Raw genomic sequence first — 27,820 nt, 5'->3', positions numbered from 1 at the left:
ACATTAAATAAACCCAACAGGCTGGTTTTGTTTACAATAAGGATTAATTATATCTTAGTTTGGATCAAGTACAAGCTACTGTTTTATTATTACAGAGAAAAGGGAAATCATTTTTAAAAATGTGGATTATTTCATTTTAACGGGATACAGCCTTTCAGTAATTCGGAGCTTTCTGGATAACTGGTTTCCAAATAGCGGATCCCGTACCTGTACTGAAATACAAATCTTACCATAAGACATTTTTTGCCGAAATAAGACCAAAATATCCTTTGCACCAATAACAATATGCTAGTCTTTTGGGGTTAGTACAGTTTTCTAATTGGACCAGTGTTGTTAGTGGAGTACCGCAGGGCTGTGTACTAGGTCCCTTGCTTTTCAACTTGTTTATTAATGACCTGGAGGTGGGCATTGAAAGTACTGTTTCTATTTTTGCATATACAAAATTGTGCAGAACTATAGGTTCCATGCAGGATGCTGCCACTTTGCAGAGTGATTTGTCTAAATTGGAAAACTGGGCAGCAAACTGGAAAATGAGGTTCAATGTTGATAAATGCAGGTTATGCACTTTGGCAAAAATAATATAAATGCAAGTTATACACTAAATGGCAGTGTGTTGGGAGTTTCCTTAAATGAGAAGGATCTAGGGGTCTTTGTAGATAACAAGTTGTCTAATTCTGGGCAGTGTCATTCTGTGGCTACTAAAGCAAATAAAGTTCTGTCTTGCATAAAAAAAGGACATTAACTCAAGGGATGAAAACATAATTATGTCTCTTTATAGGTCCCTGGTAAGGCCTCATCTGGAGTATGCAGTGCAGTTTTGGACTCCAGTCCTTAAGAGGGATATAAATGAGCTGGAGAGAGTGCAGAGACTAAGTGCAACTAAACTGGTTAGAGGGACGGAAGAATTAAATTATGAGGGTAGACTATAAAGGTTGGGGTTGTTTTCTCTGGAAAAAAGGAGCTTGTGAGGGGACATGATTACACTTTACAAGTACATTAGAGGACTTTATAGACAAATAGCAGGGGACCTTTTTACCCATAAAGTTGATCACCGTACCAGAGGCCACCCCTACAGACTAGAAGAAAAGAACTTTCATTTGAAGCAACGTAGGGGGTTCTTCACAGTCAGGACAGTGAGGTTGTGGAATGCACTGCCGGGTGATGTAGTGATGCTGATTCAGTTAATGACTATAAGAATGGCTTGGATGATTTTTTGGACAGACATAATATCAAAGGCTATTGTGATACTAAACTCTATAGTTAGTATAGGTATGGGTATATATAATATGTGAAAGTAGGGAGGGGTGTGTGTATGGATGCTGGGTTTTCATTTGGATGGGGTTGAACTTGATGGACTGTCTTTTTTCAACCCGATTTAACTATGTAACTATATTCAAATGATATACCAAATATTTACAGCTCCAAGCCCATATCCCTCAGGGTTCCAAATCCAGTTAATGGTAAAAAGTAGCATGTATATCAACACCTTATATGCTCAAACTCATCCCATTGGCTGCATTGTCAGTGCTGAATCCATGATGGGTTAGACATACTGTATACAGCAGGCATCCCCTTCTTACACACTAATTTGTACAACAATCAGATACACAAGTTAGGGAATGGTGGAGGACTCTGGCTACAGTGGTGCCCTATACTCAACACCTGCCCTATTGGATGCAAGACCCTGATGCAACTTATGTATAACAGTTAAACAAAGGTAATGTTAATGGTGTGATGATTAATGCTGCTACTGTACAAAGGAGAATATAACAAAACAGGCAGCTTTTGCAACAGTTTTATTCATATGCAAAAAAAAAGTATATATATTATACATACATATGCAACATTAAGCTCAAAATATAAGTTAGTTGGAGGAAACAGTTCTTGCTAAATCATCATAAAGGCCCAGTGGCATTTGCAGGATACCTTTTTGGCTGGTAGTGGAGGCAATGCATCCTTGTAATGTTGGTATAATCAACAGGAGAGTGAAACAGGTGCACTTTCAAGAAAAATACTCTCCTTTCATAACGATCCGCTTCATCAAGTCATAAAATGCGTGCCTTCCTGTACCTTGAACCAGAATTCAAACAAAAATATAGTTAAGAGCAGTAAATAGTCCATCTCTATGCAACATTTTTATCAGCCTTGAAAATATTTGTAATCAAAAAGTATTTGATTACATTGTGAAATAGGTTTCCCCCCAATCAGAACGTATGATAAAAAGGATTATGTTTCACTAGATCCATTCCTGCGGAATATGATAAGAGAAATGCAGAAAATGAGAAACACCAGAATTATAGCACATCATATTAACTAGTATAAATGATGTGATTTCATTATCAGGAAAATTTGCAATTGGCCTTTTTGTATGTGACTGATATTTTATCTTTAGAAAATGGCTTCAACATTAAAGGAGAAAGAATGGCTAAAACTAAGTAAGCTTTATTAGAAAGGTCTATATAAATACACCAGTAAATCCTCAAAGTAATGCTGCTCTGAGTCCTCTGCCAAAAGAAACACTGCATTTCTTTCTGTCTTTTCATGGACTTCTGTATCAGACTTCCTGTTTTCAGCTTAAACCTCCAGGGCGAGAGCTTGAGCATGCTCAGTTTGCTCTTCCCATCCCTGCTGTAATCTGAGCCCAGAGCTATGAGTGAGCAGGGATAGACTCAGGCAGGAAGTGATGTCACACCAAGCTAATATGGCAGCTGCTATCCTAAACAAAGAGAGAGCTTCTTATACTTCGTGATGTCACCAGGAACACTGATTTAATTTCATTTAATTTCCATTACACTCCAACGCACACATTTTTTTGTCCTGCATACAGGCAGAGTATTTCTTATGGTCCAAGGGCCACTAGGCCTGCAAAGTGGTCACAGCTATCCTGCACATTGTCATGGTGATTATTAGTAAAGGTCATTTTATAACCATTACTAATACATGAGTAAGTGCTCCTTTAGGCACAAAACACGCTAGGCATATGTATGTCCTAATAAAGTCTTTTTAACTTAATACTTGGGCTACTGCTTATCTAGTAGTGTGTCTCACCCCATTCTGAATTCTCTGCATACTGCAAAAATTGATTGGCAACTCTTGGCTGTGGGTTGTCCTGGTGAGAGACCACTTTACAATTTATGGTTTTCTTTTTCTCATTATTTTGGATCTAAGATTGTCTGGAAATCCTGGAATTAGCATGCACTCCTGCGACACACCAATTAGGATAAAATTTGATCTTTATTCCATGAGTTAAAAACAGATGTGGAATAAAAATCGAATTTTATCTTAATTGGTGTGTCGAGTGCATGCTCATTCCAGGATTTCCTTGCATCTCACCCTAAGCTACGGGTTCGGGAGCTGCACCCAGACCACCTATCCTCATCGGTGAGTGCGAACTATCTATATATTGTTTGATTAAATGTGCTGAGAAGGCTGACCCCTCTAGAGACGGACCTGGAGCTTTGCACCCAGGTCAATTTTTTTACTGGATGAGCTTCCATTTTTTTAGGGATGCACCGAATCCACTATTTTGGATTCGGCCGAACCCCCGAATCCTTCGTGAAAGAGTCAGCGGAATACCGAACCGAATCCTAATTTGCATATGTAAATTAGGGGTGGGAAGGGGGAAAACATGTTTTACCTCCTTGTTTAGTGACAAAAAGTCACACGATTTCCCTCCCCACCCCTAATTTGCATATGCAAATTAGGATTCAGTTCGCTGGGCAGAAGGATTTGGCCGAATCCGAATCCTGCTGAAAAAGGCCGAATCCTGGCCAAATCCCGAACCGAATCCTGGATTCGGTGCATCCCTAGTTTTTTAAAAGTAACTGCTGAGCATTTAATACTCGGATAGAGCCGCGGATTTTCCTTGTCTGCGTCTATGATTTTCTGTTTAAAGAATAGAGCCACACACCATTGTTCATGCGTTTATTTATGTCTTTCCACAACACTGTGTATTACAAGTGCTAATTAGAATTCATCTGTTGCATTTGATGTGAGGCATTACTATATAAAATTCAGCACACACCATATGCCAGACAGGGACTGGAAAAATAAAATCATCTAAACCAGATTGGGAGATTTGTTTTCCTGTAACGCAGGGTTATGGAAAACCCACCTTTCTTTTTTTAGAAGAAGCGGCTTGAGAGAAAGAGACAGAATCAGAAAGCTAAGAATTGCAGAGCCACTGAATTAAACAGTGCTCTTTACCTGGGGATTTGCACAATGTCAGTTTTATGAAACTCCGAGGGTGTTTCTAGAAATCATCCTTCACGCCGACTGATTTCAAACTTCCAATTTTGCGTCAATTTCTTTTAAAGTGAAAAGTATAATAAGAGGAAGTATGAGATCACAGATGTTTCTGCTGAAAGCTCTAACTTCTTCAAATGAGGGGGAGATTTAAAGAAACACACGCTCAGAAGGCACAAGGTCGCCAGGTCTATGTAACTGAAGCAGAATGAGTCACAGGAATGACAATGAATGTACATGGAAAAAGAAAAATGTGACAGCACTTCCTTTTCTGCTTATCGCATTGTGAAATATTTCATAACTTCACTTAAGAAGAAATACTGGAGAGTTGCAGCTAGATGGCCACAGACACTGAACTTGTACCAAGAAATGTTGTTATTAAGTAACAAAAGTTATTTTTTCGCCTCTCCTTTTTCAACGGGCTGTTGTGCCTTGGGTAATTAGGAAAAATAAATGATACAGCTGCTGACCTTTTTTTTTTCCATTATAAAATATTTTGATAAAAATAGTTGGGTTGTCTACCAGCATATACTGTAGGACTAAGGAACTGGATGTCACACTATTGTTCTAAAAAGAAAAAGGTATAACACACATTTGGGTTTGTGCAAAAAATTAAGCTTTAAATACAATTACAGCTACCAGGATCCTCTCTTTGGCACAACAGGTATGGGACCTGTTATACAGAATGCTCGGGACCTGGGGTTTTCCAGATAACCGATATTTCCGTAATTTGCATCTACGTACATTAACTTCTACCTCTACTAGAAAATTATGTGAACATTAAATAAACCCAATAGGCTGGTTTTGCTTCCAATTAGAATTAATTATATTTTCGTTTGGATCAAGTACAAGCTACTGTTTTATTATTACGGAGAAAAATGAAATCATTTTTAAAAATTCGGATAAAATGGGAGATGGCCTTTCCGTAATTTGGAACTTTCTGGATGTGTGTTTCCGGATCCCATACCTGTAGCACAGCACAAAGGCAGGATATATTCTCACAATAAGAAGCTTTTATAGACTGTTCTGCATCTAGTACTTTTTTTGGCACATGTAATTTGTTTTTTATTATTTGGGGGAATTAAATTTAAAAAAAACAAACAAAAACGTTTACGTTTGTTCAGTCATGCACTTGGCAACTTGTCTGTGAAATCATTAGAGAAGTAATCTTCCCGTAGGAAGATGTGGGCATGGAAAGTCTAGTCACCACTTTAAATGCCACTACAACTCTTGCAGTATAAATGCGAGTAGTTACTTACCTTTCAGTACTTTAGAAGAAATTCTTAATTAAAGGAGTCACCAGTTTCACCCACAGTTTCACAAAGCGGCTCGGGTGCTGGAAGGTAGCAGGGCTCACAGCATTTGACAGGTTATAAAGCTGCTGCTGTTCCTTTAAGATAAATAATGCAATACAGGCAGTGAGAGATCAATCCATGTAAGAGTTCTACCGGCTACCAGTCAGAATAAAATACAAATCTGTAGAAATTGCAGGGTACTAAAGAACTATTCAACAATAGTCTCTAAAATAATAAATTATTTGAGTGTATTTTTATTATTGAGTCAAAACTGAATACATTTCAGGTAAGTCTTACAAATAGATCTTTAAGTGGTCCCCCTATTTACTGGATTCACTTATTGGTTATGTATTGGTGTCGTTCTTCTAATGAAATATAGGTTCAGACAGTGTCGGACTGGCCAGGCGGGATACCGGGTAAAAACCCGATGGGCCCCCGCCGGGCGCATTCACACAGGCACGCCGAGTGTAGGGGTGCACGTCACAGTAGGGGGGGCCCTGGACAGTAGTCCCAGGGGCCCCGGGCCCCCCAGTCCGACCCTGGGTTCAGAGATAACAAATGCCTCTACAAATGGCCAGTTTCATATACTTTACACTGTGAAAAACTAAGCCAACAAATTTGTTGGGGAACCATAAAATTTAAGGCACCTGTAAAAATGTTTGATTGATTATGGTGTCAGTGACACTGCACATGCTCAGTGGGTTCTGGCCTGTTAACAAGCAAATCTTAGGGGGCATCAAGCAGAAAATGACATTTGCATGTCCTATAAGATGATGTTATAGGACTGATTATTAAATTATGATGCAGACTGAACTGGTTGCAGAACCGGTCTCAATTGATTACTAATTAGCACTGTATTTTGACTTTTCTTTTTGCTTCAGAAACACTACTATAGTTCATATAAACAAGCTGCTGTGTAGCAATGGTGGAAAATGAAAAAAAGGCTAAATGGCACAGGTTAAATAGTGGATAACAGATAACACCATTATGTTCTACAGAGCTTATCTGCTATCTGCTGTAGCCATTTCTCATTGCTACTAGGGATGCACCAAATCCACTTTTTTGGATACGGCCGAACCCTGAATCTTTTGTGAAAGATTCGGGCAAATACCGAACCGAATCCTAATTTGCATATGCAAATCAGTGTGACGAAAAGTCACGATTTTAAGAATTCGGATTCGGCCAGGCACAATAATTCGGCCGAATCCTGGCCAAATACTGAACCCTGGATTCTTTGTATCCCTAATTGATACACATCAGCTTATTTATATAAACAATAGTAGCGTTTCTGAAGCAAACACCGGTTTTTCCAGTGCAGGGCAACACTGCATTATATTTTTGTTACTTTAAAACTTATTTTTTTGATGTTACTGTTCGTTTAATGCAGTTTATTACAGTAATGGCTTTCAACACAAGTGATATGGCAATAGCACACAGGCAATTTTGGCACTTTGGTGTCTACAAATATCAGTAGCTTGAGAAGCGGTGACAAAATATGTTAAAAACTACTTGCCAGGCAATCCACATTTTGAGTGACTCGTCAGAGGTACTTGAAGAAAAAATGCCTGAGCAGCCAAAGTAGGGCAAGAGTTTTGGGCACACTGGGGCTGCTACAACCCTTATACTTGGAATAGTTTCCTCTTAACATAGTTTAAATGCTGATTATGTCTTCTGTGACCTGTATGTAGCGCTGGGAGCAGAATATATTCTTTTTTTCATAACCCTGTCACAAGGGACAGACTAATAATAACTAGCTGAACATTTACTGGCAAGTGCTTAGTACATTTCTAATGAAATCTCTTAAATTGGATAACTTTACCACGACAAAAACACAGTCGTGGTAAAGGAGGAAGTCTGTACAAATAATAAAGTTGAAAAGCATAGAGCTCAGTGTGCCCACCAGGGACAAGAAATTGCTTGTGGGATTTCCTGTTTCATGATAAGCAGTAGATTTAGAAGAAAGCAGAACAAAACAGAAGTGAGCAGAATTTGTTGTTTACGCTGAAACATAATGCTATAAGTGGATTCATGCAAATCCAAAAGCATCTGTTGCACCATCAGGCTTTTCACATACTGGTTTCCGGTAAAATCAGGAATCCCAGCATCACACAGAGAGGAAAGTGACATAAACATGATTAACTATTTCAAGAAGCCATTTATTACAAGCCCTCATAGCTAAAGGTCAACTCCATGACTAAACCCATTTCACGTATGGGATCCGTTATCCGGAAAGGCCGTCTCCCAAAGGCTCCATTTTATCCAAATGTTTAAAAGCGATTTCCTTTTTTCTCTGTAATAATAAAACAGTAGCTTGTATTGGATCCAAACTAAGATATAATTAAAGGGGACCTGTCACCCTAAGAAATATTTCTAAATTCTTTTCTATCCAGTTAGTTGAGCAAAATAAACTTTACTTACACTATATTTATTATTTCAATTTTGTTTCCTTCAGTCTTGAAAGTATACAATCACAGCACACAGGCAGGTGCCATTTTGTGGACACATTGTAGTAAAGTGTATCACCGCCAAAATCTTGTGTATGCATCAGAATGGGGGACCTAATGTCCATGCGCAGTTCCCTACACAATCCTAGAGTGTGAGGAGGGAAGGGGAAAGGAAGTGACATGTAGGAATTGCTGAATGGAAAGTGAATGACTGCCCCACCTCTATGCCTCAGGCATAGAGGCAGGGCAGGTAATATTTGATTGACAGCTCAGATATTCAAACACCTTTATAAGAGGTATGGATGCTTTAATGAAGACAATTTTTAGGTCCCATGTTTAATTTGCAAAGGACTTTCATTATACAGCTTTTTATGAATAGGTGACAGGTCTGCTTTAATCCTTATTGGAAGCAAACCCAGCCTATTGGGTTTATTTAATGTTTATATGATTTTCTAGTAGACGTAAGGTATGAAGATCCAAAATAAGGAAGGATCCTTTATCTGGAAAACTCCAGGTCCCGTGCATTCTGGATAACAGGTCCCATACCTGTATTTGCATTAGCAGACAAGTGATTATCTGCTTAAAGGGGACCTGTCGGCAAAAAAAAAATATTCAAAATCCTATTTTATCACATTAGTTAAGCAAAAATGAACTTTAATTACACTATATAAATTATTTGAATCGTGTTTCCTTAGGTCTGGGAACTCATAATTATAGCAAGCAGGCAGGAGCCATTTTCTAAGGCATAAAGGAGGGGCAGACAATATTTGACTGACTGCTGAGATTTTTAAATGCGTTTGCAACAGCTATGAATACTTAAATGAAAAAAACAATTTGGATTTCATGTTTAATTTGAAAAGGACTTTTATTATAAAGCTTTTTATGTCGGGGTGTTATGTCCACTTTAAATTTTAGGGTCATGGCACTATGAAGTGTGACTTTTCAGACATTTACAGTGTTAATAGTGACATTCCCCTATTGTCAATAAGCACATATACAGGGAGGTTTCAGATCATACCTGCCTATTCTTTAACTCAATAACCAGGGTTGTGCTGAACATACTTTCTACCTGTACTTTTAATTTAAAAAAATATACAGTATAGTTGTTGATTTCTTGAAAAGGGCAACATCTGAAAATGAAACTAAAGCCACATTCTACATACTACAAATAAAAAGAAACCAGCTATCCACCAGGAAGCTTCTGTTTAATGAGCTGGTCTTTATCTAAAAAGATAAAGGGCTGTACCTAGCAGAAGGGAGGGGTTATTAATGCAGAGTCTTTGACCTGACCCATAATTTAGCCATATCCCAAATATCATGACTATATAAAAAATGTAAAAAGAAACAAAAAAAAAAAAAAACCAGATATGAAGTGGAACGCATGGCCATCTTTGATTTCTCCTGTTCTATCAAACCAACACTGGTGAGCAGGACATTGAAACTGCAATCCAGGTCTGTGGGTTTTTTTACATGAAAAGTGGGACTGCCCTGCAGAAATCATGACTGCTGAGAGGTATGGTGATATTCCAGCATTTGATTACTAAAACAATTACTAAAAAAAATGCATATGGCAAAACACACCCGATGGCATCAGATAATATGTCTTTAAGAATGATTTTAGATGTGAGAGAGAACCAGAGCATCTTCTGGTTTCACAGCAGTCTTTTAAAGGGGTGGTTCACCCCTGATCAACGAGATGGATATCCAAGTCGTTTGCCTATATTGGTCGCCTCGTCTTCCACCATCGTATTATCGTACAAAGTGACGTTTCGGGTGATAATATCTGTTCAAGTATGATCACCTTATGGATAAGAGGACATCTGCCTCCCAAACAGCAATCTCACCTTATGAAGCTGCTGCTGCAGTTCCTCGTTTTCTGTTACAAGAGCAATTTGGGCTTCTAAGTCCCTGTGAACTGATCTATAACCAAAATTTGGAGAACCAATAAGAGTGAGGCATGGAAGATCTGCACCAGCTGAGTAGAACCACAGACCTGCAAAATGGTAAAAATAATTAACACAAAGATAAAACTGTATCATGAGACAGATATACACAAAAAAACACAAAACTGCACAACTGACTACAGGAAGACAACAGGTTCATGTCATAAACTACAATTTATAAGCACATGAACTATAAAGTTTATAGATGAACTACAGATAGTTGTGACTATTGCTGAATTAGTTTTGCAGTTCCCCCGTATAGATATAGGCTTGCAAATACAATATCCTTGGCTTATGTTAAAATTTGTCTTATCCAACCATTGATATAATACACCAAAATAAAGGCTTAGAGTCCAAAAAAATCACCACTTTTCCAATTTAACAGGGCAGTTACATTATAGTTATTGTTGTTTAGCTCTTACTTGGGTTGGGATAGCTTGGCATAGTGTTAGGGTGTCTGCTACCAACTCCCTGTGTATGAAACGTTCCTTGTTCCTATCTCCCATAAGCTATAGGTTATGTTCTTTTTAGTACAGGTATGGGACCTGTTATCCAGAATGCTCAGGACCTGGGGTTTTCCAGATAACAGATCTTTCTTGGGATCTTTATACCTTAAGTCTACTTGAAAATCATGTAAACACTTGGATTAAGCAGAAAAGTTCTCCGCACTACTTTTATTCACTGTGAGTGCATCAAATCCTCTTCTCGGTTACCGCTATCCCAGCTTCAATCAATCACTACTACACAACAGGTTTCGGGTCATACATACCCTTTTTCAAGTGTATCGCTTATACAATTGAAAAAAGGTATGTAAGACCCGAAACATGTCGTATAGTAGTCTTTAAATAAACACAATCACAGCATTTTGCTACTTTGGAGTGCTCACTTCTTACTATATGAATTGATTGAATGAAATAAACCGAATAGGCTGGTTTTGCTTCCAGAATTAATTATATCTTAGTTGGGATCAAGTACAGGTATGGAACCTGTTGCCAAGAATGCTTGGGACCAGGGGTTTTCTGGATAACGCATCTTTCTGTAATTTGGATATTCATACCTTAAATCTACTAGAAAATCATTTAAACAATAAATAAACCCAATAGGCTGGTTTTGCCTCAAATAAGGATTAATTATATATTGGTTTGGATTACATATAAGGTATGGTTTTATTATTACAGAGAAAAGGGAAAAATTTAAAAATCTGGATTATTCGGATAAAATGGATTCTATGGGAGACGGCCTTTCCGTAATTTGGAGCATCCTGGATTACGGGTTTCTGGATAACTGATCCCGTACCTGTACAAACTACTGTTTTATTATTACAGAGAAAAAGGAAATCATTTTTAAAAATCTGGAAGGGATCCAATTGGTGTCTAAAAACAAGGGCAGCCAAATTTGGACTTTTACTTTGAAAGCAGCTAGTAAATTGCAGGTAAAACCTAGTCCTTTTGTAAAATGTATAATGAAGCAATAGAATTCATAATGAATCAGATAAAATTGAGCATAGGACTGGCCAGATATGGGATGACTGACAAAGTTAGCCATCTTAAATATATTGCAATATATGGACAAACAATCCCTGTTTTGTTTAAAGGGTAAGGCATTTATAGTAGCTGTAGGCACAAAATGTCTCACTATCTATGATAATGGGTTGAGTGCAGAGGACTCTTGTATTTGTCTATATGTATTTTGTGGTCACAGTCTCATTGCACCCCCGCCTAATGATTTTAAAAATTAGTGGTGAGCACAACGTTTCCTTGTTTGTCTATGGGAGACAGCCTTTCTGTAATTCGGAGCTTTCTGGATAATGGGTTTTCGGATAACAAATCAGATACCTGGGTACTGTGCTTATGCAGGCTTGTGTATTTATCTTGGACCTGTTAATAATGATTTGGAATGATTTCCTTGTATTTTTCACGAATGCTGTATGTAATGTTAGCATATGGAAAAGACATGTGCCTTCCAATACCACATTGAACCAGCTCTCATTTGGTGTGTGTTAATGCTGGATGTAATACTTGCATAAAATTAAGATCCAATCTACTACGTATTATTCATTATCTAAATAGCACACCTATTGAATGAATGTGTGCTTTTAATTGTATGATGTGGAACAGGGTTTAAGAGACTAAACTATGCAGAAGGAGAACTATAATAACCTGAAACCTGCCCTTTATGAAACTGGCAGAACCTGACAAACAACTGCCGGTAAATACCATTTTTGCACTTACTGCCAGTAAAGTCCTGCAGATCCAGAATATAGGTACTGTATATTATGTATTTATATGAATACAGTAAACACTTGCTGTACTTCAACCAAAAGCACACTGAATTGCCAAGATCTTTGCTTCATAGGTTAGGCGGAATGCACAAAGAGTCTCATGAGGACAAGGCAAGACTTACCTTTAGCATGAAATGTCCAGAGGTCTCGATAGTATTCTCGTAGCTTAACCCTCATTTGTTGACCATGCCTGCAAACCTCATTATAGAACTGATGCTCTATATGTACATAAGCAGCTGGAATGGCTCCTGCAATACCCTTGGCTCCAAAAAAGCCATTAACCTCAGGGGCAGCTAACAGGATGTTATAGTCAGCTCTTGTGCCAAGAAGCAGGTCCATGTATCCCTGTGTTAGGTTGAAGTACCCAGTGGTCAGATACAGCTGATCTCCTCTTTCGGCCTCTGTTAGCAATGTTTCTGTGACTAGTTCATCTATCTGAATTCCAAAAGGTTTCATTTGCACCAGGGGGTACACCCAAGTATCTGGCGGTTCTATGTTGGAAGCTGATCTCTCACTCTGGAAATTGGTACTGCGCTTTTCATATTGCCGGCGTCTGGCATCTTCTATTACTCCCATAACCTTCTCACTGGCAGCTTCACAATATTTTGTTTTATCACCTGAAAAAGAGAGCAGTTGCTAAGTAAAATATGTTAGAAAATCAATTACAATAAAACAGAATTTATGTTTATTTAAATGGCCCTCAAACTAGATTCCTGCCCGGGTCTTTTTTTCTGATACCCGTACCCGACCCATACCCGCTACCAGTGACCCGCAAACCACAATTTTTTCACACTGATTTGCGAATTGACCTTACCCGCAATAGGCCAACTAAACTGCCAACCTGGGGGAGACGCAAAACTGGAAGTGATGTCACATTGGACTGGAAGTGACATCACTCTGCGCCAAATCTTTCCAAAAAAAGAAAAAAACTGGCAGAACCACAAGGGAAGGATCAAGCCAGCATCTTTGTCAGGTACCCGGCAAGGTTACTCGTGCACTGCCCCCACGACCAAGGGATCAGGGGCTTTTTGCCCAAAACCCAACCACTTTGCGGGTATTCTGTTCTGATCTGATGCAGGACTCTACCTCAAACAGTTCTCATCTGTTGTTAGGGTCACAAAAGAACCACTCCAGCTGTAATACCTGATTGCTATAGTCTTAGGAACAGTAACTAAAGCTGGCCATACATGACATCGCCAGACAAGCGATGTGCCCACCAACGGCAGGGCTATATTGGGTTAAACTGAACGTTCGGCCAACGAGGAGCAATAGACTCCGACAGGTCGAAAAATTAAATCTTCCTGATCAATATAGTGGCCAGATATCGATCAGAAAGCATCCATACACGGGCAGATAAGATGCCGAATTGATCTAAAGGACCGATATCGGCAGCTTTAATATGTTCTCTTGCCATAATTAACAATAACATTAAATGAACCATTAAAATGAAAATTGAGAGCATTAGCTGCTCATGCTATGATTTCTATCATGCTTATGCTGTGATGTCTATGAAAAGCCAATGTCCTTTGCATTGATATTTTGCCAGTGATTAGTTATGGCAAGTCATAGCAGGTAGTAATTGATTACATTGAAAAAAGCTTGTCTTCAACGCAGCATACATAACTATCTACCAACAGCATCCTTATAAGCACACGGGACAGTTACTTTCCCCAGAGAAGAATGCTAAAGTGGTTTAGGTGTTACCCTGTTTGTGGGCTAACTTCCTGCCAAGTTTCACAAACTACATGTGTTCTCGAGTAAATCACTTTTATCTTTATGGGATTGCTTGGGAGGAGCTGAAAACAAGATGTTTATCAATCTGTGAGACAAGAGGGTCTTACTAAATACACACTGCTGTTGCTAAAGTGAAAACAGCAAATAGAATTTGTCAGGTGCAGAAGGGAGGAAGCTCACCTTCATATGGATGCTCCATTCCTTCTTCTGCCTGAACAGTGTCGTCTGGTTGTAACTGCAGAGAAACCTCCGACACTGCTCCAACAAGATCACTGAAAAAATCTGCCAGTTCAGAGCAGCCCTGGAATAGTACATAACGGTCTTGCCGGTTTGTGAAATAGGAGTCACTTAGGTTCGCTCTGAAACAGACAAAAAGTTATATATATATATATATATATATATAGATAGATATGCGCATGTACACAGTCTGTATGCAAGACAAACAAGATACTGATATTATACATACTATCATAGGGATCTACAGGAAAGGACAGGAATAAAAGTGGCCATACGCTATAAAATATGCTCGTATGGTGGGGTCGCCAACCAGCGGATCTTTCCCAGATATGCCCATCTAAAGTGAACAAGATCAGGCTTTAATAGAATCATTGGCCCTAGGGTCAAATGACTGGATTACAACTGTGCCAATAGGATCTACTTAAGCAAGGAATGCATCAACTAGTCAATTTCTGGCCAGAAATGCATCAACTAGTCAATTTCTGGCCAGATATGGGTCGAGTGGGCCAGTCGGAGGTCCCCATACACAGGCAGATAAACTGCTGAATCAGCAAGAATCAACAGATTAAATCTGACCATGAATGGCCACCATAAGACCTTTCTGCTACTGCTATGGTGAATAAGTTATTTACCTTCATTGATGTTGCAGCATGTTACTTAGGCAGTGAGCAAATGTATCTGCAGCACCACAAAAACAAGCAAGTGAAATATATTCATATTGCTGTAGGAATGAAAACAAGCAAACTAACTCTGGTAATTTGCCATGTTTGCCATGCTATATATATGTGAAGAAAACATAGCACTATGCAAATGCAATTCATGGTTGCAAAAATTGCTGTTTCTTGGCACATGCTAGGAATCCTGAGATGTGTACATGTGCATTAGATGTGTGCATGGGCTGCTAATAAACACTGCTAATAAGTTGCTGAAAGCACAGTATGAAAACAGATATTTTGCAGGCCTTTTTTCACCTTTTTATACTTGGTGGTGGTTTACAGATAAACTGCAGCACTGACATATGGTTATAAGAGAAAACAGATAAGATTACTGAAACTGATTTTTATAAAATAAATATTATATGAAGGGAAGAGTGCTGGGGAGAGACTCTAGGGTAGCGGTTAGATACATAAGAAAAGATAAGTTGAGAACAATATACATATATTTCACTGAAGATGTTATAGGGAAAAAGTATGGATATATCTATATCCAAAGTTATAGAAATCTTTGCAACACAATATACAATTTACAATACAAGGCTGATTAGTTAATTAATGAATTCATGAATTAATTAAGACTCGGGACAAGGTTAATCACTGCGGGGAGGACCAATTTGTTTGACGCGCCTCAATAATTATAATTGCTTAACACAGAATGACCTGGTTACTATTCTAGTTCACGCTGCCATCTTGTTTCCTTTACCTCTCATACAGCTCAGTGTGCTGTGCATATTATATGTGCTTTTCTAAGTTTAAATTTTACTCTACTGCAAACAGCCTGCAACAGTTACAAAGGATGGCAGGCGTAAAGGGGGTAGAACAGTACCAGCTGCTGTTGAAATTTTAAACTGGAGAGCTGCTGAATGAAAGCTAAATAATTCTAAAACAACAAATAATAAAAAAAGAAAACCAATTGCAAATTGTCTCAAAGTAGCACTCTCTACATTACACTAAGGGGCAAATTTACTTAAGGTCGAATATCGAGGGTTAATTAACCCTCGATATTCGACCGTCAAAGTTAAATCCTTCGACTTCGGATATCGAAGTCAAAGGATTTAGCGATATTCGATCGAATGATTAAATCCTTCGAATCGTTCGATTAGAAGAATTTTAATCCATCGATCAAACGATTTTTCTTCGACCCAAAAAAGCTTAGAAAGCCTATGGGGACCTTCCCCATAGACTAACATTGACTTCGGTAGCTTTTAGGTGGCGAACTAGGGGGTCGAAGTTTTTTCTTAAAGAGACAGTACTTTGACTATCGAATGGTCGAATAGTCGAACGATTTTTAGTTCGAATCCTTCGATTCAAAGTCGTAGTCGAAGCAGCCCATTCGATGGTCGAAGTAGCCAAAAAAAACATTCGAAATTCGAAGTTTTTTTTCTTCTATTCCTTCACTCGAGCTATAAGAAAGCAATACATTCAATCTCCTAATCCAAAGGAATTAGCTAAAGTGTAGTAGTGCAGTATTGGACCTGGGAAGCCGCTCTAATAGCCAGCATGGTTGAAATTATGTGAAGTTTTAAACCCTGTCACCATAAAAAAATCCTAAAACTGAATGCATGCTCTAAATTTGTGATCCATAAATGTGTGGTGGATGTATTTGTAGATCTGGCTACTGTACACTAAGGGGCAGATTTTTCAAGGGTCGAATAGTAAATTTGAATTTCGAGTTTCAAAACTCACACATTCAGATTTTAATCCCCCTATTCGAATGTAAAGTTTAATGTGAGATTTGTCACACCTCGACCATGGAACAAATCCTAAATCGAATATTCGTCACCTAAAACCTGCAGAGTTCATGTATATGGCAAAGTGTCACGAACGCCGGATTAATTAACCAGAGCTCCGGGCGGCACATCCCTTCCCTCCGGCGTTGCTCCCAAATTGGCGGCGCCCATGGCCGCCATGTGGGTAGTGGAGCTGTTGCAATGACGCCAGCACGCCACGTCTGACGCCGGTGCAATGGAGCCAAATTCGTGATAAAAGTGCGCCCAGTACACCTAATCACTGCCCAAGTATAGGACCTGTTTGCTAGCATTCCTGGGTGTTTTATTATTATGATTTCTGGAATTTGATCCCTGCCTGGACTTTTGATTCTGATACATTCTGACATTCTAGGGGTTTTCTAGGGGTTTTTTTCTGGAGAAAAATTCATACAAATCGAATATGATTCAAATTTTCGGGTCAAATCTACTGAACCAAATATTAGACGTGAATTTTTTCCAAAATAACCTCACAGTTGAATTGTGAGTATATTCGAATTAAAAAAAATTCACATGAAATTGAAATTCGACCTTTGATAAATCTGCCCATAACAGTGAGAAATAAGTCTTCCTCATACTATCTGCCCTGCCTGGATGCTAAGTTTCTCTGTTGTCCATTTTGTGTACACAAGGGCATACAGTGAAAAGCTGTTCTCACCCACTAAGAATGATGTTATCATCAAACAAGTAAATCTTCATATGTTGCAATCCAATGGTCTCATTAAATCTCTCTGGGACCAGGAGACGCAGAAGGCCACGTAGGTGAGGGGTATGGAAAAGAGAAACCCGTACATTGTCTGGGAATCTGCGCAGCAGAGGAAGCAGCATTGTGCGAGAATTATTCCTACCTGGTTAGGATTAAAAGAAGAAAAAAACACGATTAAGGCTAAATTTTTATAACGTATATATTAAAAGTACAGGTATTCATTATCCGGAAACCCGTTATCCAGAAAGCTCAGAATTACAGAAAGGTTGTCTTCCATAGACTTGAAATAATTCAATTTTTTTTTCCTCTGTAATAATAAAATAGTAACTTGTACTTGATCCAAACTAAAATATAATTAATTCTTATTGGAAGCAAAACCAGCTTATTGGGTTTATTTAATGGTTAAATGATTTTCTAGTAGACTTAGGGCATGCAGATCCAAATTACGGAAAGATCCCTTATCTGGAAAACCCCAGGTCCCAAGCATTCTGGATAACAAGTCCAATAGCTGTATTATGCATTAATGCCTACCATCTTAGGACAGGAATAAAATATTCAGATAGGCAACTAAACAAACTGAAGAAGGTATTTAACATAGGCTGTGTGTCACCATCCTCTTATGCAATGACAGTGATTTTCAGAGGGAGGTGTCACAACCTGTTTCAGGGGCCATCACTGACCCCGGGATCCTCTGGTGTAGTCCAGCAGGATGGAGACATGAAGGTCCGAGGAGTCTAGGCATCTGAGGGTCTCCTCTAGAGTATCCACCTGAAATAAGATTGATATAATTTATTCATATGCTCAAGAAAGCACATGATCCAAGAAGCTTGAAAGGGGTAGTTCACATTCCAAACACATTTTTCAATTCAGTTGTTTTCAGATTGTTCACCATAAATAAAGACTTTTTTCAACAAAGTGTTTTAGTCTGGCAGTCTGTGATCCAGGAACATTCTGAACTGTTACAATTTGCTAGATTTATTTGATTAGTTGATACATTTCTCTGTGGAATGTGGAATAGTAGCAACTATTGTATCAATTCTTACAGCTGCCTTTAATGAAACTCAGGGATTCTGCTCAGCAGGGACAAAGATAACAAATGTATCAACTAAAATAAAATGACTTTCTATTTTCCACTGTTTTTCTAATATTGAAGTGTAAAGTTTAATTTTTCACCTTCTAAAGCAGCTCGGGGGGAGGGGGGTCGCCAACTCTTTTACTGTTCTAAATTGATACATTTAGGGCAGAGACACATGGTCATATTTGGGGAGATCAGTCGTCCGGCGACAAATCTCTTCTTCGGGGCGACTAATCTCCCCGAACTGCCTTCCCACGACTAGAATGTAAATTTCTGGCGGGATGGCACTCGGAAAGCTCTCCGAGTGTCACCCCGCCGGCGATTTACATTTTGGTCGGCAGGAAGGTAGTTTGGGGAGATTAGTCGCCCTGAAGAAGAAGACATTTGTCACCGGGCAACTAATCTTCCTGAATCTGACCATATGTCTCTGCCCTAAATGTACCAATTTAGTAAAAGAGTTGGCGACCCCCCCCCCAGCTGCTTTAGAAGGTGAAAAATGAAACTTTACACTTCAATATTAGAAAAACAGTCGAAAATAGAAAGTAATCAGAGAAAGTTTTTATTTCTGGTGAACCTTTCTGAAACCAACTGAACTGAAAAAGTGTTTCAAGGTGAACAACCCCTTTAATGAAATGGAAGAAATTAAAAACAACTTCTGATCCAAACACACACCTCCCCTCCCAAACTTCAAGATGTGCTGTGTAAATTCACATATATTGATAAAGCTTTGTTATGTCTTGTGAGTGGATCGTGGATATTGTCTTTTTCCCGGGCAGAGGAGAGCCCTAGTGATCGCTGGACTGGGAATACAGCGCTCCGGAGATTCGAACTTGTCATTTGTTAAAGCTTTGTTATGTTAAATCAGTCTTGTGTTTGTGTGTGTAAATGGTGTGATAGATGTGGTGAAAAAGTAAATACATATTTGTAACATATTTGTACACCACTGTATAAATATGTACCTTAATAGAAGATTCACAAATAATTTTATAATGCCCCTTCCTAACCCAGAATTGAATAATTTAATCCCATTTCTCTTTCTTACCAGCTCCTGCTCCAGTGGCCCAATCCCTAGGTATAATGATGCTATTGTAATGCGTTTCTTGGATGTTTTTATTTGTGCCTGGTGGAAGGAAAAAAGGAAACGGTAAAGTCAGCGCTCCTATTCTTTAAAGATAAGCTTAACTATGCAATCCTATGCTTAACTACTAACCAAGTCACGCTGCCTGTCATATTTTTTAAATATTCATATGTTGCAGAGGCAGAACATGCTGAATGGTACAAACTACTTGGAATTAAAGAAATTACTGAGATGGGGTGATTTGGGGTTCTTTTGCACTTTTTTTAAGTCCTAAGGAAAAAACATCTTATTATATGCACCAATTCTAATAAGGTCAATACTATGTAAGCATAATAAACAGCATTAGAATGGGCAATGATTGTTTAAATAACATATGCAAAGGTGACAGTGAGAATGTAACAATGAATAATAATCTATTTGGCACCAACACCGGTTCTCAGTCATTAAAGGGGACCTGTCACCCCAAAAAATTATTCAAAATCCTATTTTATCACATTAGTCAAGCAAAATGAACTTTAATTACACTATATAAATTATTTGAATCTTGTATCCTTCAGTCTGGGAATTCATAATTATAACAAGCAGGCAGCAGCCATTTTGTGGACACTTATTAAGACAAGTCTTGTATCATCTCAGAATCTTGTTTGTGCACCAGAATGGGGGACCTGATGTCCATCCCCATGCACTGGCTACACAATTAAATGGTGAAGAGAACGGGGGAATGTGGGGAGAGCAGTGACATGTAGGAAGTGCTGAATGGAAAGTGAAAGTAATTGTCTGCCCCGCCTCTATGCCACTGGCATAGAGGAGGGGCAGACAATATTTGATTGACAGCTGAGATTTTTAAATGAGTTTTCAACAGCTATGAATGCTTTAATAAAAAATAGAAATTGGAATTCATGTTTAATTTGAAAAGGACTTTTATTATACAGATTTTTGTGTCTGGGTGACAGGTCCACTTTAAGAACCATTTTTTACCTTCATGGTCTCGTAGAAATCAGATGGTGTCGAAAGAATCTTCACATTTGAGCTTGAGATGCCAAATTCTGGAACCTGATTTCCAATCCATTGGAATTGATGAGCCCCATGGGGGCTGACGCAGCCCAGAGATGGGTATTTTGCAGTTATCTGGGGGGCAGACTGAGCTAGAAGTGGAGCAAGGAGAACCAGTGGTGTCCTGGAAGAAAATAGAAGGGAACAAACTAAATATTGCTACGTTGGTATGAACATATAGCTACAGGCCTGAACCAGTAACTGCAGCTATCCGGAGGCAACATGCAAGGAGTACTACTGCTGCAGGTCAATAAAGGGAGTACAGATCATATTCCAGCTTACCAAAACAGATGGATAACCTATGAAGGGGGCATTATAGGCTAGGAGGTATACTGAGGCATGACACCGAATTTTAGTACAGGTATTGGATCCGGTATCCGGAAACCCGAAATCCACGACTCCCATAGACTCCATTTTATACAAATAATTCACATTTTTATTTCCTTTTTCTCTGTAATAATAAAACAGTAGCTTGTACTTGATCCCAACTAAGATATAATTAATACTTATTGAAAGCAAAACCAGCCTGTTGGGTTTCTTTAATGTTTACAGGATTTTCTAGTAGATTTAAAACCCCAGGTCCCAAGCATTCTGGAAAACAGGTCGCATAGCTGTGCAGAATTGAAGGATTGGGCTGTGCACTCATGGAGCATGACATATAGACACTTAATTGGGGAACCAATGAGCCTTGACAATTTCAGAACGTTTTGCTGGCTGATGATGTAGAGCAAAGGCTTATGAGATGCACTAGCCAGAGAGATTTGAATAGAGATTCGGAATAGAGATTTTTGAACCAGAGTAGATCATACAACAGTGGCTGTAGGGCTAGATATGGCAAGCTCAGAGGGAGAACATTGCTAAATCTTAGAGGCACATTTATCAAGGGTTAAATTTCGAAATCATGTGAGGTTTTTTTTGGGGTTTTTTTTTTTTTTTTTTTAAACTCCCATAAACTCTAAATTCGACCAATCGAAATTAAATAAAATAGAATTTATAAAACTCGGATGAAAACTCAAATCAAATGATTTAAAAGACTCTATTTGAATGTCAGGAAGGCTGCAAACAATTCAAAATTGATCCCTGGACCTCTCCCATTGACTTAAACAGCAATTCGGAAGGCTTTAGGTGGAGATTAGTCGAATTCGAATTCTTAAAGGTACAGAGTATGATAAATCTCCAAAATGTAATTCAAATGGTTTTAAAAACTAGTATCCAATTTGAATAACTCTCAAGTCGTATTTGACCGTTTTGACCATAAAATAACTCGAAAATTAGAATTTTCAATTCGATCCTTGATAAATCTGCCCCTTGTTTGGGCAGCTTTCACTCATGACAACTATAAAGCATTCCTGTATGCCAAACCAGGGCAAGTCCTACTCTATGCATTTATAATCTTCCAAATTTTTGTTCTCCTACCTTGGGAAAACTGTATAAACTGAAAGAAAGTACGGTCAGACTGACAGTTCAGGTATCACATGTCAAGTTTCAGAATAGTCATCCACACCCCATATCTAGTGATAATACAGAGCCTAACCCTCTGGCATTGTATTGCCATTCAACATTTCATCTGAGATTGCCAGCCCTACCCAAACCGTTCTTGGAGTTCAGGAAAAGGCATGCTATTTGGTGATTCACCCATTGTTTGTACAGTTCAAACTAACTTAACTGCTGTGAGTCACTTAAAGGGGTTGCTCACATTTAAAATAAATTTTAGTATGATGAAGAGACTGATATTCTGAGACAATCTGCAATTGGTTTGAATTTTTTATTATTTGTGTTTTTTTGAGTTTTTTCGCTTTTTATCCATCAGCTCTCCAGTTTGCAGTCTCAGCAATCTGGTTGCTAGGGTCCAAATTACCCTAGCAACCATGCACAGATGTGAATAAGAGACTGGAAAACGAATTGAAGAGGCCTGAATAGAAAGAGGAGTAATACAAAGTAGCAATACATTTGTAGCCTTACAGAGTATTTATTTTTTTAGATGGCTCAACTGGCAGGCAGGTTAAAAAAAGTTAAAAGGTTGAACTTGATGGATATGTGTGTCTTTTTTCAACCTAACTAACTTACTATTTAGATCGGTAGTCAGTGACCCCCATTTGAAAACCAGAAAGAGTTAGAAGAAGAAGGCAAATAACTCAAAAACTATAAAAAAAAAATTAAAAATGCAGGCCAACTAATAAGTTGCTTAGAATTAGCCATTCTATAACCTACTAAAAGGTCATTTAAAAGTGAACAACCCCTTTAAGACACCTGAGCAAAGGCTGCTCCCTTACATTAACCTGACCCACATGAAAATCCAGCTTCAAACCAGCAGGATAATATACGCCAAAATGTTTAAATCTGTGTATTGTTGAGGAAGGTAAATTGAACAGAATAGAATAGAATTTGCAAATAGGATACATCTCTGCATGTTTTGGATATTTTATAAAGCAAAGCAAAGCAAAACCTTTCATGAACAGGTTTGCTGAAAAAAAAAATGTTAAATCTACAGTAAAATATCAGTTGTTTCCATTTTGATCATTATGAAAGATAATACAAATCTCAGTGTTATTACCTAGACTCTGAAGGAAAGCTCCAAGACGGTTTAATGTCAACAGATTAGCCACAATAGTGCAAGCTAGAACACTATATTTATTCTGCAGAATGCTTTACCATACCTGACTAAACAGCTGTAGACACTGTCTCTATTTGTTTAGGATAGAAGCTACCATATTAGCTTGGTGTGACAGGGAGGGGAAGAGGAGCAAACTGAGCATGCTCAAGCCCTGCCCTGGAGATTTATGCTGAAAACAGGAAGTCTGATACAGAAGCCCATGTGTACACAATAGAAGGAAAGAAATGCTGTGTTTCTTTTGACAGAGGACTCAGAGCAACATTACTTTGAGGGTTTACTGGTGTATTTATATAGACCTTTCTGATAAATCTTATTTAATTTTAGCCTTTCCTTCTCCTTTAAACAATTTTCCAAAACGCCATATATATTTTTTTCAAATGGGAGATTCCAAGAAAAACTGCCATGCGGAAAGGGGTATTTGGTGCTGGGAAGTCCCAGAGTTTTTATCAGTCACTGTAGTCACTTCCAGAATTGTGACCACATATTACTGAAATTAACTATGTAGAAAGAAGGAACTGACAAAGCATGTGTCAAAGCAAGACTGGAACAAACGCATCAAGGTAATTCTGAACTTCTCTGACATGAGATGGATTGGTCCATTATAGACAATTTTGGAATTTAAAGGGTTAAAGTCATGATTGTTATGATGTAGTTTTTTTTAGGGATCCACCGAATCCACTATTTTGGATTCGGCCGAACCTCCGAATCCTTTGCGAAAGATTCGGCCGGATACCGAACCTAATCAGAATTTGCATATGCAAATTAGGGGTGGGAAGGGGAAAACATTTTTTACTTCCTTGTTTTGTGACAAAAAGTCATGTGATTTCCCTCCCCGCCCCTAATTTGCATATGCAAATTAGAATTCAGTTCGGCCAGGCAGAAGGATTCGGCCGAATCCGAATCCTGCTGAAAAAGGCCGAATCCTGAACCAAATCCTGGATTTGGTGCATCCCTAGTTATTTTTCTAAATTACACTGATTACATTGCAAACAATTCACTCTACCATATAAAATGTAATTCTTGAACCAGCAAGTGTATTTTTTTTAGTTGTAATATTGGTATGTAGCCAGCCATCTCAGGTCATTTTGCCTGGTCATGTGCTTACAAAAAAGAGCCAGCACTTTAGGATGGAACTGCTTTCTGACAGGCCGTTGTTTCTCCTGCTCAATGTAACTAAATGTGTCGCAGTTAGACATGGATTTTACCATTGAGTGCTGTACTTAGATCTACCAGGTATATGTTATCTTGTGTTCCGGAGCTGTTATCTAGTTACCTTAGCATTGTTCAGTTGTTAGTAGGGATGCACCGAATCAAGGATTCGGCCTTTTTCAGCACGATTCAGATTCGGCCGAATCGAATCCGAATCCTAATTTGCATATGCAAAGTAGGGTTGGCAGGAAATCGTGTGACTTTTTGTCACAAAACAAGGAAGTAAAAAATGTTTCCCCTTCCCGCCCCTAATTTGAATATGTAAATTAGGATTTGGATTCAGTTCGGTATTTGGCCGAATCTTTCGCGAAGGATTCGGGGGTTCAGCCTAATCCAAAATAGAGGATTCGGTGCATCCCTAGTTTTAAGGCTGCCGAGGGGTCTTTTTAAGGGTATTACAAATTTACCGGCAGCTACATTTATAATACCTGCCCCAGCCTTGGTAGGTGTTTAGGTGTTTTATATATATATATATATATATATATATATATATATATATATATAAACACAAACCGCACCACAGATCCCTTTGTTTACTGTAAACGTTTTTATTACGCCTTGATAAAGCAGATATTGCGAAACGCACGTCGCGTTTGAATTTACAGATCTTTTAGCTACTTTATAATTTAATATCCTTGGTTCAAAAACCCTTTTTGGGGGGGTGGAATCGCCAATCCTTGCTCGGTTCATATTCTTTTCTCTCTCTCTTAATACTGTGTTTTTTTAGGACATATTAGCCTCTTAAACAACTTAGGACTTAGTTTAAAAACTGAGAGCACAGTCCCGGTTACTCTGCCTTCTACACTGTTATGGTGTCCTAGGGAAAGAAAATTGTAGGCAGTAGTTTTGGGACAACTCCACCTCCTCTTTTTTTATTTTCTTCCTTTATTCATGAACTTGAGCATTGATTTTAGTTTTTATCGGATGAATTTGCAGTCAATTTAATTAATCTATTCCTCAATTGCCTACGAATAATTATTATTTTTAATACAGCACTCTCAAGCACTTTATAATTTATAAACTAATTTTCTCTAATTGATGTAACAATTCTAATTAACTTTTTAAACGCATTACCATTTATTAATTCAGCGCCTTAGCACTTTAATACATTTTTATGAATTAATAGTCTCTAATTGATGTAGGAATTTAATTAATTCTTTAGAGCAACGTTTGTACACAATTAATTAAGGAGGGTATAAATCTCTGTCAAGGGACCCCCCTTTGTATCAATGGTTCTATATTGTAGGAAAGATCACTAAGGGGTCCTAAAGTTTCTTAATTTAATTATTCTGCACGGCACTTTATTATTAATTAACATAATTAATGGTGTTAATTTATGCATCCAATACAGTTGGATGTTTGTAATCGAATGCACTGCACTTTATAATTTATTTAACTACCTAGTGATTATTTAACCTAGTGGACAATCAGTGTTTTTTTTTTTTTTTTACCAGAGTGTGTATAACTAAAATCGTTATTCATTAGGCAAGTGAAGAAGGCTAGCTTATATTGTGACTACTTTAGTTTAATTGAACAAGCGGGGGTATTTTTCAATCTTCTTTTATTTTATATATATTTATTGTACTAATATGCATAAAAAGCAAGGCTTATGTTGAAAATGATTAGTAGATAAAAATATAGTTGGACTGGACCCCCAGGGGAGACCTGAATAATTGGCAGGGGATTTTAGCCTGAAGGTCAGCAATGGGAGCAGAATGCCTATTTGATCTCTCTTGATAGAGCTGAAAGCCCAGCTTGAAGGTAATTCGGGATGAGAATTTGAGTATTATCAATAAATTGTAGTGGACTGGCTGATACTACAGTGTTTTTCTATATCTGCGACCTTGTTATGAGATGAAGAGAACCAAAATCTGAAATCTATGTCCAACATCATTGGTTCAGAAAAATGCACCTATATGAAGTTAGTTGCTCCTAGGAAACATGAGAGGGTGGACAATAAAACTTTATATAGGTATGGAACCTGTTATTCAGAATACTAGAGATCTGGGGTTGTGGATAATGGAGTCTATGGGCAATGATCTTCCTGTAATACTGAGCTTTCTGGATAACAGACCCTATACCTGTACTTTGAATACATAGGATAATATTCAAAAATAAAAAGCGACTTAAAAAAGAAGTCTGTTTTTGGAGTATTACATGAAAACAACCGAGTTGGAAAAAAAAGTTGGGAATGTGAACTTCTAACTGGTATAAAAACTGTACGCGGACCTTCTATATTTTCATATGTTAAATCATATACCTAAAAGTAAATATTTTGGATAAATCTATAAGCGCACACATCTCAAACCTGGCCTGGATGACACCTGCTTATAATTCCATTGAATAGCTGAAATAAATCTGATCTTGATGAACAGGAACCAATGTATAAAAAAATGTATTAAAAAAAAAAAAGTAAATTTCTAACTGTATCTGAACAGATCATCTCAATTTATAGAAATTGCGACATTTGTCGAGAAGTCAATGATGAAACTGAACTACTGGGGAGGGAATTCTTGCCATACTATTTCACAGGTCCTGATCACAGCAAAAGGAAAAGAGTGTAGGAAGTACAAACAACAGTCTTTCATCCAATTTCTGGGATCTTGCTTCAACAGTGTGATTCATGACAAAAGAGAATGTGTAACGGTCACTTACAATCAGGGCTAAATTCCCAGAAGCCAGATGTTTGCAACGCCAGGTCAGTACATGAAGGATCTGAGTCACTGCCCTCAGGAACTGCATCCTCCAGGCAGCAACTGCAGTTAAACGGGGTAGTTCCCCTTTAAGTTAACTTTTAGTATGTTACAGAATGGCCAATTCTAAGCAACTTTTCAATTGGGCTTCATTATTTATTTGTTATAGTTTTTGAATTATTTTCCTTCGTCTTCTAACTCTTTCCTGCTTTCAAATAAGGGTCACTGGGGCCCATTTATTAACACTGGGCAAATTTGCCCATGGGCTGTTACCTATAGCAACCAATCAGTGATTAGCTTTTTAAAGCCAGTTGCATGTAGAACAATAAATGCAGCAATCTGATTGGTTGCCATGGGCTACAGATGACGGAACTTTTTTTTTAATTTGGAACATACAAATTAGTGCCCAAATCTTTTTGTAATGATCTGGCTTTCTGGACCATTTTAGGCTTCACTCATTTCATAGCTGCTTTCAATGCGACACTGATTATGTATTATTAGACCCGAAGCAACATGTGCCAGTTATTAGATTGCACAAAGGTTGCTAAACAACAAGTACAACAAGGGCTCACACCCCCAAAGCTGATTACCAAATAGGAGGGAACATATAATGGTTTTGGCACAACCAAATGCTGTAAATCCTTTTGTACTGTCAAGCAATGCTATAAAATATAGTTGCTTAATTAAAGAGAAAATAAAGCTTAAAGTAAAACTATACCCCCCAAACAATG

At 38.1% G+C, this 27,820-nt stretch overlaps 1 protein-coding gene across 3 annotated transcripts in view; it reads right to left on the bottom strand.

Annotated features, from left to right (window-relative positions):
• Positions 1–1,779: 1,779 nt before the first annotated feature.
• pgs1.S (phosphatidylglycerophosphate synthase 1 S homeolog) overlaps positions 1,780–27,820 on the bottom strand; it is a 48,479-nt gene continuing 22,438 nt past the window's right edge. For 2 of the 3 annotated variants that reach the window (XM_018237517.2, XM_041577794.1), the window contains exons 2-10: positions 20,499–20,697; positions 19,485–19,562; positions 18,048–18,135; positions 17,320–17,509; positions 14,123–14,301; positions 12,331–12,825; positions 9,829–9,977; positions 5,505–5,635; positions 1,780–2,070 (exon numbers count right to left, since the gene is read on the bottom strand). In XM_018237517.2, the coding sequence (XP_018093006.1) occupies positions 5,516–5,635; positions 9,829–9,977; positions 12,331–12,825; positions 14,123–14,301; positions 17,320–17,509; positions 18,048–18,135; positions 19,485–19,562; positions 20,499–20,697 (1,498 nt within the window). In that variant the 3' untranslated portion in view covers positions 1,780–2,070; positions 5,505–5,515. 3 annotated transcript variants of the gene reach the window in all.

This window comes from Xenopus laevis, chromosome 9_10S (assembly GCF_017654675.1).
Source record: "Xenopus laevis strain J_2021 chromosome 9_10S, Xenopus_laevis_v10.1, whole genome shotgun sequence".
Classification (NCBI taxonomy): Eukaryota; Metazoa; Chordata; class Amphibia; order Anura; family Pipidae; genus Xenopus; species Xenopus laevis.
The sequence above is the reverse complement of the archived record's forward strand: the minus strand, read 5'-3'. Positions and strand labels throughout refer to the sequence as shown.